The sequence below is a fragment of the Tachypleus tridentatus genome, chromosome 1, assembly GCF_004210375.1.
Source record: "Tachypleus tridentatus isolate NWPU-2018 chromosome 1, ASM421037v1, whole genome shotgun sequence".
NCBI classification, from domain to species: domain Eukaryota; kingdom Metazoa; phylum Arthropoda; class Merostomata; order Xiphosura; family Limulidae; genus Tachypleus; species Tachypleus tridentatus.
In genome coordinates this window covers 1,191,086-1,204,690 of record NC_134825.1, presented here as the reverse complement: position 1 = coordinate 1,204,690, position 13,605 = coordinate 1,191,086, and the positions used below count along the sequence as shown (strand labels likewise).

Below are 13,605 nucleotides of genomic sequence, written 5' to 3'. Positions count from 1 at the left end.
CCCCGCGCCTAAAATATGAATCAACTCGTGATATTAAAAAACAAGTCATCTGCCACACTAAAAGTAAATTTTAATGATCGATACTGATAGCATAATACAGTGCTGAAAGTTTACTAAAAATGTTTATACCAAAGTGTCGTTTGTGGTGAATGATTGATACTGATAGCATAATACAGTACTGAAAGTTTACTAAACTGTTTATACTAAAGTGTTGTTTGTGGTGAATGATCAATACTGACAACATAATACAGTGCTGAAGATTTACTAAACTGTTGCTTGTGGTAAATGATCGATACTGACAACATAATACAGTGCTGAAAGTTTACTAAACTGTTGCTTGTGGTAAATGATCGATACTGACAACATAATACAGTGCTAAAAGTTTACTAAACAGTTGCTTGTGGTAAATGATCGATACCGACAACATAATACAGTGCTGAAAGTTTACTAAACTGTTGCTTGTGGTAAATGATCGATACTGACAACATAATACAGTGCTGAAAGTTTACTAAACTGTTTATATTAAAGTACTGTTTGTGGTAAATGATCAATACTGACAACATAATACAGTGCTGAAGGTTTACTAAACTGTTTATACTAAAGTGTTGTTTGTGGTAAATGATCGATGCTGACAACATAATACAGTGCTGAAAGTTTACTAAACTGTTTATATTAAAGTGTTGTTTGTGGATCTTAAGACTTACAATAGTTTCAGTGTTTATACCCATATGCGAACGTGGCTTTAGCAAAAGCTTGTTGAAGAAATAGATGAATTTGTAATCGTTTCGTGGACTGGAGTTGGAATTCAATTTTCCAAACACCCAAAAGAAACTACCGAAACAATACAATAAAAAAGGCTACAGCAGAAAACAAAGCATTATAAGTAATCTTACTATAATGGAGCAAAGGCATGACCATCTATATATTGGACTAAATTAATCAATATAATGGTACCATCTGAAATACTTGATCTCAATGCCAGAAATAGTTATTGCTGCTTATGAAGCGTAGCGCCATCTGTGGAATGCCACAATAAACAAACATCCATACAATATTTTATATTTTGAATATTCAAACTCAGACACATAGATAAATAACTGTGGTATGTGGAACAACGATTTCTTTACAAAATAATTTGAAATACAGCTACTTTCCTCACAACAAGAACATAACTTTCATTAGGACTCTGTGTGACAGCTTGATTATAGCCTTTATGATGTAATTATAACATTTAGTATTAAATAACAGATGTTACTGCAAAAAAGCTATCACATTTTTCAATAAAGGGTAGCATTTTTAATATATAAAAACATTACAGTTTACATCAATAAAATTCACAATAATATTTAGCTCTGTACATTGAATCATTCTGATGCAATCAGTTTCACATGACTAAACAATCCAACACTTTCCTCGTGCAATGCTTTACAGAAAAAATAAAAAATACTTCTTTAAGAAAATATTTACTCTTTCTAAATTTTCTTCAGTCAGTTATGCATGAGACCCCCAGTGGCTCAGCGAATGTCTGTGGACTTACAACACTAAAAATCGGATTTCGATACCCATGGTGGGCAGAGCACAGATAGCCCATTGTGTAGCTCTATGCTTAATTCAAAACATAGACATTCTCCTTCAGGGCAGCGTTTCGTCTAGTAATACTAAACTGGTTACAGCACAAAACAAACATTAGTTAGTATTAACAATAGATAATACCATCAGACTAAAGTAAATAAAGACAAAGTAATCACTAGTAACAATAGATAATACCAACAGACTAAAGTAAAAAAACACAAAGTAATTACTAGAAATAATACTAAACAGACTACAGCACAAAACACAAAGTAATTACTACTAATAATACTAAACCAGTGGTTTCAACATTTTCTAACTAGCAGCACACTACAACAATCTGAAAATTTTCGCGGTACACCTTGGAAACCCTTAACGATTTTTTTAGGTATACGTTATACGGCAAACGTTAAAAAGCCTTAGAATGAAAATCACAGCCAAAGTAAGTGATATTAATGTCATCTGCACATTGACAGCACTATCGCTTGCTTTGGTCGTGAGTGTCGTTCTAAGGCTTTTTAACGATTTTGTGGTACAGCAGAAAAGTCAAAACGTTTTATTTTTACATATGTTTTCAATGTGACGTCAGGTTCACGTGACGATGACCGAAGAAGGTCGAAACGTTGTTCGCTCTTCTATGTAAAATATTTTCTCAACCCAAACGAGCCGTTTTTGCATATAAATTTCTCAACAAGTGGGTTTCTCGACATCACTGATTTTCAATGTGACGCTTGTGCCTGCTTCCGAGACCAAACCATATTCAAGCGAGTCTTTAACGTAGACAAACAAGTTCGCATTTCATCATCGACTGTAAGAAGCCTCTCTCTCTTTCTGGCTTTAATTTCAGTCAATGCCGAAAATCCAATTTCGCAAAACCACGAAGATACAAATGAAAGCAGAACTTCAACTGCTTTACAAGTGATTGAAGGATATGAATTTTTAATGGAGATACAAAACTCATCCAAGCTCTTTTTGGGAAACAATCACTGATAAAATTTGTCGTTTCCTAAATCAATGAGCTGTTCTTCCTCCTCAGTTATAAGATTTGTTGTCTTGTTGATACGAAATGGATAAGGGCCGGTATGGCCAAGCGTGTTAAAGCGTTCGACTCGTAATCCGAGGGTCGCGGGTTCGAATGCCAGTCGCACCAAACATGCTCGCCCTCCCAGCCGTGGGGGCGTTATAATACTACGGTCAATCCCACTATTAGCTGGTAAAAGAGTAACCCAAGATAATGGGTGGTGATGACTAGCTGCCTTTCCTCTAGTCTTACACTGCTAAGTTAGGGACAGCTAGCGCAGATAGCCCTCGAGTAGATTTGCGTGAAATTCAAAAAGAAAACAAACCGAATGGATAGGTCACCCAGTTATATTTGTCGACAGCAAGTGACGGGAAGTAATGTTTTAGTGCGGACTGTAGGTCGCTTAATGTATTCAAAATATGAGGGACAATTTTCTTCTTTGACGGGCATTCGTTAACAGAAGGAAGACAATCAAGGACTCCTTTCGAGATCTTATTCTTCCACAGCGTCACCTTTTCATCGAAGGCTTTCAGTTTACACGTTGCAGTAATAATATTTTCAGATGGTCCTTGGAGACTTAAGTTCAGAGAATTTGTCAAACAAGTCGGAGAGAAATTGAACCTTCAGCCACCAAATCTCATCAAGAAAAGAAAATTCAAAGCCTGCTTCCTCAACCTCCAAGAAGGAAATTACTTCACTTTTTTAGTTGGACAAGACGCTTTAACACCTTTCCTTTTGAAAGCCATCAAACTTCAGTGTGATACACTTTTTGTCGTCTGAATCCATCGCCTCACAGAGAAGAGAGAAAAATCGAGATTGAAGTGGCCGAGACTTGATGAAATTCACCACTTAAATAGCTTGATTCATAACAGACTGCAAATCTTTCGGCAAAGATTTGGAGGCGAGCGTCTCTCTGTGAATCATGCAGTGAATGTTTGGATATTGTTGGCGCACCAGAATGACGAATCGCTTCTTTTTTCCTTGCATTGAAGGACAACCATCGGTGCAAACGCTGACACAATTATTCGAATGTAACTTGAAGAGCAAAATGTTTTCATTCACCAACTCGAAAATGTCTTGGCCTTTTGCTGCACTTCTTAAATCTTTGCAAAATAAGTATTCGTTTACGATTTTTTCATCTTTTATGAATCGAACAAAAGCCAGAACTTGAGCTTTTCCACTAACGTCAGTAGATTCATCAACTTGAAGAGACCATATCAGAGACAATTCATCTTTAGACGCTTCGAAGTGTTCACAAACTTGATCCTTCAAATCTCACGACAAGTCTACAATTCTGCGCGAATTTGTGTCATTGGACATTGGAACTGGCTTAATCTTTTTTGGCGGCATCCGTTCCAAGCATAGTTTGAATGATGATTGCTAACGCTGGCTCAATGACTGATTCGGCTTTCGTATGCGCTTTCTTGCGTTTTGCCAACAATTCAGCAACTTTATAACTTACAATCAATCCTTTCTCGAGCAGCTTTATGTAGTTCACAAGCTTCCTTGATTGTTCATATTGTTGAGCCGCGAGATTCTCGAAGTATTCTTTTGGTTTATCCTTCACAGCTAAATGTTTTGTTTCCAAGTGTCTCTTCTGTTTGCTAGGAATATGCGCTTCGTTCGATAAAACTGCATTGCAGAGTAGGCAGAATGGTAACTGAGAATGTTCCGATTCCAAAGCGATAAAACTGTATTCGATGTATTCGTTTTTGTACTTTCGTTTGATTCCTTGCTTTTAATTCAACACATTCTCCTTTGCAGCATCATACTTATATATTTTTCCATGGATAAATGATAAAGCTAATTGATACATGATAAGTACAACGTTCTACAGTTGATATAAATTCCTACCTACAGCGTAGTAGCTGTAGCTTACCCAGAATGAGAACGTGTTCCAGAAAGCAGTTTGATTGTTTGATGCATCATTTGTGACGTACGAAGCGCTTGTTGCGCCACAATTAAACAAATAGTCAAACCGTTGCAATCGAGAATGAAATTTATGTGTGAACTTCTCAGTGCTCGAGTTCAATGCAAACCATCAAATGTTTTGGAAGGTTTCAGAGTGTTTCTATAGTTGCTTTTATTAACTGATGTGTTATACTTGCTTGTAAATTCAAGAAAGTTGAATGTGTTTCAAAAACACCGCAGCACACAGGTTGAGAATCACTGTACTAAACAGACCACAGCATAAAACACAAATGAATTACTAATAATAATAATAAACAGACCACAGCACAAAACACAAATGAATTACTAATAATAATAATAAACAGACCACAGCACAAAACACAAATGAATTACTAATAATAATGCTAAACAGACCACAGCACAAAACACAAAGTAATTACTAGTAATAATATTCAACAGACTACAGTACAAAAGGCAGACTGATTGTTACCGATAACTCTAAATATCCTACCATATTCTTGTAACGTGTTATAGAATTGCAGGAGTTTTCTGAATTATTTTATAACAGTAACATTAAGTCAAAGTAACAATAATAACCTACAGTTCATTTCTTTGATAACCTTTGTTACATCCACGTTTACTTGTTGACCTGATGTTACAAATAAAGTATTGAACATAATCTCCGAAACTAAACGCAAGCCTAAATTCAAATGTAATATTTCAATATAAACTGCAATATTTTCTAGCGTAGATATATACTTATCATATTTATTTGTATTATTTCTATGGTAACTGATCCAGTAATTGAATGGACGTCGGAACTTTCACTACTAGCGTTAAACTAAATCACTAACTGATTACCCGCTGATAAAAATTGTAACTCCAAACTCAATTTATTATCCTCGCCCCTGGAAGTGTCCTTGTCTCTAATATTGCACTTGTATCTAATAAATTAATACTCCAATGTACACGAAACTTTTGTTCAAGATGGGAAGTCAGTATGGGACAGTCCTCCACAAGATACAAATTCGTACCCAGATTCTGGGTCATTTTGAAACATTTTTTCAACGGGAAGATAAAGGAAACTTTCGCTACTTTGGATTAATAACTTTGTAATCGGATTTGTCCCAAGTTTCGTGGGCACACTAAGGTTGTGACTCCTCATCAAACTACAAAAATGATCCAGATTGTTGATCATTCTGAATCTCAGAAGGCTTTTCTGGGATTTTGAAGATGAAATATGGAGTTATTCAATATACAAGCATGCCGAAAAGAAGCGACAGAGGAAGGATATAGAATCTCTCTGATTTGTCTTGCTGATCTGAACTAACTGACTAATTAATGATTACCCGGTGGGTAAGTAATTCTGTTATTTTTATTAAAAGACTTGTGGATCCCTTATATCTTTTTACTAGGACAAATGTTATTCCAACTCGTCCCTGCATATTGATATCTTATTGTCCATGAAGCTCCTCATTTCCACGAACTTTCTAATCTTGATACCATCAAAAAGACGATCTTCCTCTAGCAACGAAATTAAAATATTGCAAAATGACTTAAGTAATATTAAACAATGTAATTATCTATGGTAACGCTAACTTGATCACAGTTCAGTAATAATGGTATATATTACACTATATAAAACATGTAGGATAATTATTAGTAACACTAAACAGCATAAGATATGAAAACCAAAGTAATTACTAGCAACAATAATAATCAGACTACACAACAAAATTTAAAGTAACTGCTGTAGACAACGCTATATTCAGTATTATCTCGAATAAAGTTTGTGTTTTTTTATCGTAAAGCCAAATCGGGCTGTCTGCTGTGTTCACCAAGAGGAATCGAACCCCTCCCTTTAGTTTCGTAAATCCGTAGACTTACCGCTGTCCCAGCGTAGTACCTCGAATAAATAAAATGCCTATTCATTGTAACATTATAAATAAAAATCACAACACTTGAGTCTAACATGTTAAACGTAAAGTGGTTATCTGTCATAACAGTAAACAGCGCATACTGTAGAGACAGAGTAGTATTACTAACATTTTAATTATTAGTATAATTGAGGTTTTGTTTTTACCCTATAAAAATAATGCAAAATTCGATGCATTTAATAGTAACTAATATATTTTATTATTTCTATCAAACACGATTCTCACACTTTAAAAGGAACATTTCAATACTCTTGAAAACTAAAATAAAAAGAATATCAATAAAAACAGTTCGAGATATGCTTGATACAACAGTAAACACAAAACTATAAAAACAATGTACAGTGAATACGCAGAGATGTTAAACATTTCATTATTAAATTTCTGTAGTGCACGTAGATGAATGGAAGAGATACCATATAATACGAAATTGTTGTTTTTATTTATTTAGACACTAAACTATTCGCTTTACAGTTTCTTCAGGAGCACACAAAAACCAAGGGTGACAATATGGTGTTATAAAGTACGTTTATTTCTAGTATTCACACCTTAAACATCTCCTCTTTCCTGGAAGTCTTTATCCAACTGTTCACTTTGCCTTGTTTTCTCCACATCTTTCCTTAGATCCCTCCACAAAAGTGATATTTACAGGTGATTCGATTTTTTTTATATTAGTCAGCATCTTCCATCTTATCTTATAACTTCCTTTGTTGGCCCAGTACGGCCAGATGGCTAGGGCACTCGACCCCTAATCCAAGCGTTGCGAGTTCGAATCCCATTCTACCAAATATACTCGCTATTTCAGCCGTGGGTTGTTATAATGTGACGATCATTCCAACTATTCGTTGGCAAAAAAGAAGCCCAAAAGCTGGCATTGGGTGGTGATGACTAGCTGTCTTACGTGTAGTTTTACACTGCTAAATTAGGGACAGCTAGAACAGACAGCCCTATTGTAGCTTTTCGCGGAATTAAAAACAACAAACTTTCCTTTTGTACTTTCTTTAGTTTTTCTTGAGAAAGTAAATATTATATACCACTTTCTTTCTTTGTAATTGATTTTCGTCAGCTCTTTGTGTTTCTTGTCTCTCCTTATGATTTTGTTTTCTTGTTCCATTGGGATAACTTCATTTGTTATTTAATATTTTTAGTCCAACACATGTTATTGTAGTCTTTCACAACCTTATTCAGTGTTCAGGAGACATGTTCTGCACCGATATGTTCATGTTCAACTACAACCCGACAACCCGACAGAATCAAAATAACTCTTATTACCGTCCACATTTGATAAATTAAATCAAAACGTCCAGAATATCCTCTTATAGTTGACAAACACTCCACACGATCATATAGTTCTACAAACCTAACATAACTTAAACTACTGTATAATTTTTCAATATTCACTCCATTAAACACTGCAGGACAAACTTCAACCTGGCTACACACAGTTTCACATTGATGCTTAGAAATCGGGGATCGAGACAAGATAGGTTGCGAACTAGTTTATACTTAGAGCTTTCCCACCATATTGCTTAACCATTTCAACGTTCACTAAGACCATGGATTTTGTTTGAAGTACAGAGAAGACCCTTCATACAACAAAGCCATCATTAGTTTTCCTTGCTTTAAGATGATTGGAAGGGTTTTCAACACCTTCAACAAACAACTTCAGAACTGTATTTGCTTTATTTAGAATACCTAATTTACAAAACCTCTTTAGCAGAGTTGATGAATTTTTCTTTATCTTGTTCTAAAAATGTTCTTGTAGTAAGTTTGGAATTATAGCCTAGCGTCTTTCTCAGTTTGCCCTTGCAGAAGTTAGGTCCATCTATTGAAAGCACTTGGGTTTTAGAGTTTTGATCATTTTATAATAAAACTTCCTGAACCAACGTATTTTTTGACACCATGACACCCAATACGGAATAGATATAACGGACTGAAACCACACACATTCAGTTAGATAATTCTTCTTATTTCACTAATGTCATTTTATACTTCTTCGATTTCCTTTTGTACGTTGACGGTGTCCCTTTGCACTTCTTTAGTGTCCACTTGTATTTTATTGATGTCTTCTTTTACTTTTTAATGTCCAGTTGTTCCTAAGTTTCGGAAGTTCCGTTAAATGTTTTTAAAAAAAATATATTTAAAGTTAAGCCTACAAGTGAAGGCATCCCGTAGCAAACGTTATTGGACAATAAATTAATTTCCTATCATTACCTAGACTCCGCTTTGTATAATTCTTAATTTGTATTTCAAAAAAACACACCCAACGATAGTAAACGTCACAGAACTGCGGTCAGACATAAAACAGTTTGGACGAAAACAAAATAGATCTTTGACTAAACTTCAACAACAAGATGACAATTCAATCAAGATTTCTGTAAATGATGCAAACAGTAGAATGAAGATCAAGAAGAAATGAACATAAAATTAAAAGATCTATAAAATATACATAGGAAAGTACAATAAGATCACAGGACAACAGATACGAATTTAAAAGAAGCGTTACAAGAGATGTAGTATCTATAAAACATTTAAAATAAAATTAAATGTACAGTGGGACTCCAATGTCAAACTTGATGAAGTACAAAAAATAAACCAATAAGAGAAATAGAACATTTGTAAACGGAACTGGTGAATGCAAAGATCACACTGGTGATTTCTGCATCCGCCAACCTAAAACATTTTATTACTAAATATGAAGTACAAGAACTTATTTGGAGTACAACTGTTACCACTGCTGCTATGCTACCTGTGATTGTAGGACCTTCCTGGTGTATTATAGCATTGTCATTAACACATCAAGTTCCATAATTTAACTGATCACTTCAATAATACTGCCCAATTTAAAAACAGGTGGTCTATGTTATGAAAACATATCAGGCTAAGTTTTAAATCACTTCCAGAATTAATGAGTTGAATAATTAACAAAAAGTAATTAATCTTGGTTTAATTTAAAAGTATCCTCGTTTATAAACTTTAAGCAACGCAACCTTCCAGGTGAGAACCATAACAGCAATCAAACGTTGTCTTCTCTAACAAGTTTAGAGTGATGCACCAGAAGAAATAATAACAAAAAAATTTCAGAGTACGATACAAACTTACAAAATATTTGAAAAAGCTTTCCCAATTATTTTACCCAGCTAGTACACGTGAAATAATGACATATAACCAATTTATATACATCATGATAGACAATGACATGAAAATTAGGCTGATACGAAGTGTACATTTTTAAAATATAGAGTTTGCATGGAATTTGAATCCATTATGTCGCAGATAAACGCTCAAAGATACCGTCATTAGATTATTTAATATGCAAACATAGAGTAATTCTGACGATGATTAAAGGATTCATGATGTCAGAAAAACACGTAGGTTCCAGAAGTCTTGATAGAAATGTAATAGAAACCCTATAACCTGAGTTCTTTCGAAAGATGGACCTTTCTTCTTCAAGGACAAACACGTTAAAGGAAATGTTGCCAGGAACTGCAAACAAAATCTTGTATGAGTTTTTAAAAAAATCCTTACAAACAATTTGAAGAAAAATGGGAAGTGTTGTAAATACGGAACGCCTGAGCAGTACAGTCGTTAATACACCAAATAGACAACACCTTAAGGATGAGTATCAGAGCAACATAGATCTAATCAAACATCGAGAGATTAGAGAGTAGACAGCCTCATAAGGTGAAGTTCAACTGATAATATACCATCTGCCCTAAGTGAGGAAGGAAGTTCACTGTTTAAAAAAGATAGTCCACGAACTTACTGACAGGAAACCTTAAAGTATATCCATGGAACTGTTCTATAATTACAATAGTTTAACCTGACTTAGTAACGACAGAAGGGTAGAAACGTACCTCCAGAGATGGAGAAAGTGATGTATTAATACAAAGAGCAATTTGATATAAAGTCCCAGCATGAGTAAGGTTTATCCTCACTGTGGGAAAGTTCTCTGAACCTCATGATTTGTGAATAATTAACATATCAGTAAAATTGACTTCACATATTTGTTCGTGATAATCTGAAACAGCAAAGGCTAAGCAGCGGAAAGAAGTCAAAGTCAAGGTATTGTGATATACAGTGGTTATAACGATCTGAAAATAAGAACAATGATATCCTCAAAGATTGTATGAGTAGTTTTGGAAGTGCCATGTTGGAAGGACCACTTATAGGTTACAGCCATTTATGGGCTCTTTAAACAGAGACAGAAGAAACAAAAGTTCAAGAAGAAGAAGAAGCCTACATTGTAACTCATAAGTTAAGCCTTATTCCAGTACTACAGAATAAGCCTACATTGTAACTCATAAGTTAAGCCTTATTCCAATACTACAGAATAACCCTACATTGTAACTCATAAGTTAAGCCTCATTCCAGTACTACAGAATAAGCCTACATTGTAACTCATAAGTTAAGCCTTATTCCAGTACTCCAACAGAAGAACGGAAAATAAACAAAACCTTTCAACGCACGTGAGACTTGAAGGGATCTGAAACCTGACACTAAAAGATTCAGAATAGACGAAAGTCTAAAGATGAAAATATACAGTTACTCAAAACTGGTGTACTCCACCTTGTTCAACCACAACTGGCAAGATTGGTATCTCGACAAGCCTGAAAAATAAATTTATATAGCTGTGAAATTTAAGAGCCTTCACAGATGGGGAAATGTTATAAAAGACAAGATGCTTCTTTAACTAGATTGCTAAATGTATTACGTACGTTTATAAAGTAATTATCTAATTGTTTTTCTTTGTGATAATGAGATCCGAGTTTGGCCGGTAATAATCGTTTTCGGTGTTTTCATATGTAAGAATTTTACTATAAGAGGAGTTTTCAGGAAGAATATTTAGTACTTCGCCTAAAACAAAAATATAGTAAAATGTAAAGTCTAAAGACATTCTATCAGCCTGTATGCGCAATGATAACTTACATGTTAATACGGTCTTATTTTAACCTTACTGAAACAAATAACGGAAAGTTCATGTCATTTACGCTTGTATATTATGTAGATTTAGAGCATACAAGGTGGATTATTATAAAAGTAGCTATTTGCAATATTTTCACATCATATAAAACTATTACATATTTTAGTATATCTCATATAATAAAAAAACCCTTGACACAAAAAAAAATTGGCATGTTTATTATCGATTACTGTGGTGAACTTGTAAGTTAATGTTGTCGAACCATGAACACAAAATGTAAAAATTATCTAAGATTCACAAAAGCACATGCTAGTGGAACAGTTGAAAGATTTGAGTGAGTATTAAAGTTCAAAGGATTTTGGAAATTCTGATATATAATGGAAGATTGGACTCACTTTAATACAGGGTTGGCTGTCAGTTTAAGAGCCAAAACTCGGTGAGGCATTAGAGATTAATAGGACTAAACGTTATGATAAAAGTCACGAAAACTACCAGGTAGCACTGCGGGAAGACGTCAACTGTTGAATCATATCTTTTGAATTACTATACTATATATATAAATGGGGTTTTCGGATAATCATCGTCCAGCCCGACTGAGGAGTTCTGGAATTGAGGGATTGGCCTCTTAACAAACTATTGTAGGAGAAAAATTATATATATCTGAAATACTATTTTTACACTTCTCTGATTTTAAATCTTAAATAGACAAGTAAGACAGAATATGTGAAAAAACTCTGTAGTTAAAGGGTTGCCCTGCTTTACCACAATACCGCGTGCTCTGTGACATTCACGTTGATCCGAATGCCCTCTAATACTTTAGGAAGTACTTGATTAATATACTTTTTTTTATTTTTACCTCATTATTATTATGGTACAGTGATCAATCCCTATATAAAGTCAACTTACTGTTCCTTGTCTGCATTATAAAAGTTGAAAAAAACAAAATGAACATGTACTGTTTTTGTAACTTTTTAATAAATATCACATAAGCTCCCTCTACTGGTTAATAACCATTGTTGTGAAATAATAAATGATCAGAGTGAAACAAATTACTACAATATTAACAGTTTTTGGAAAAACCAAAGGATTCAACAAGCAATTTCAAAACTAAAATATGGCAATAAATAAAGTCAAATACGGTGATAAATGAGAACAATTTTATTTAATAGTTGAATATCTATAAACGCTGTTTCTTTCTTATAATTAATTGTATCCCAGTGTATTAAATTATTACTATGACTAAAATCTGATAATAAAATATTTAAAATAATAAAACTTTCACCTACGTTGAGTTTTATAATACTAGTTACACTTCCATGCAGGTTTGGTAACAATATAGTTTTAATTTAGTTTTGATTGTTAAATAACGCATTTAATGAGGTCCAACTTTTTTGAAACATTCAAGCATTTTACTTTGTTGTACACATATCTTGTTTTCATAATTCTACGCAAATTAATAACTTCTCCCTACACGCACTGACTACGTTTAACGTTTATGTATTTTTAACATCGGTTAAAAGTTTCGTGATATTTTATCCTATTATTGCAAAACCCTAAAGAAAAGTTATTTTTTATTACATTATTTGAATAGTAAAATAAACTGTTATTTCTTACCAGATACATAATCCAGTATACAGTGAAATATTTCTGTTGGCAACAGATCAAAGTACCCCAAAGGACCTTGTTCAACTCGTAACATTTTTTCGTCATCTTTTTCTTTGCTCAAGATTCTCACTGACCGTCGAATTCGTTTACGTTTAGGTTGCAGTTCTCCCTTACAGTCCATTCCTATTGTTTGAAGTTAAAATATTACAAATTTTACACTGTAAAAAATAAACAAGCAATTAGCAATTACGGAATCAGAAAAATACATACAAAGATGGAGGTTTATGGATAATACTGTTCCAACGTATTTTATCGTCACTTGTTCTTTTGGATTGTTTGATCAAAACATTGTCAACTCCACACAACGATAAGGATTTAGTTCATGAATAATGTTTAATACAGCTACGCCAACTTGTAGACTCAACTTCAAATACAATGTTTTAACATGAACTATAAGATGCGATGATGTCATGCATGTTATTTTGGTGTGGGGGCGGCATAGCCGGCAAACAAGGTACATTTTTTAACAGTGGTGTTAATAATAGTAATCATACAAACAGTAATACGTGGGGTGTCTTTTACTTTTTGGTATTATTAAATTTTCGCTCTTATTTTGCTTTAATTGTTGGTTTTGAACATAT

General features: G+C 33.9%; 1 protein-coding gene across 1 annotated transcript in view; it reads right to left on the bottom strand.

Annotated features, from left to right (window-relative positions):
- LOC143222832 (soluble guanylate cyclase 88E-like) overlaps nucleotides 1-13,145 on the bottom strand; it is a 112,230-nt gene extending 99,085 nt beyond the window's left edge. The window contains exon 1 of the mRNA XM_076449946.1: nucleotides 12,974-13,145. Coding sequence (XP_076306061.1) covers nucleotides 12,974-13,145 — 172 coding nt within the window. The remainder of the gene's footprint in view (nucleotides 1-12,973) is intronic.
- Between the last annotated feature and the right edge of the window lie 460 nt (nucleotides 13,146-13,605).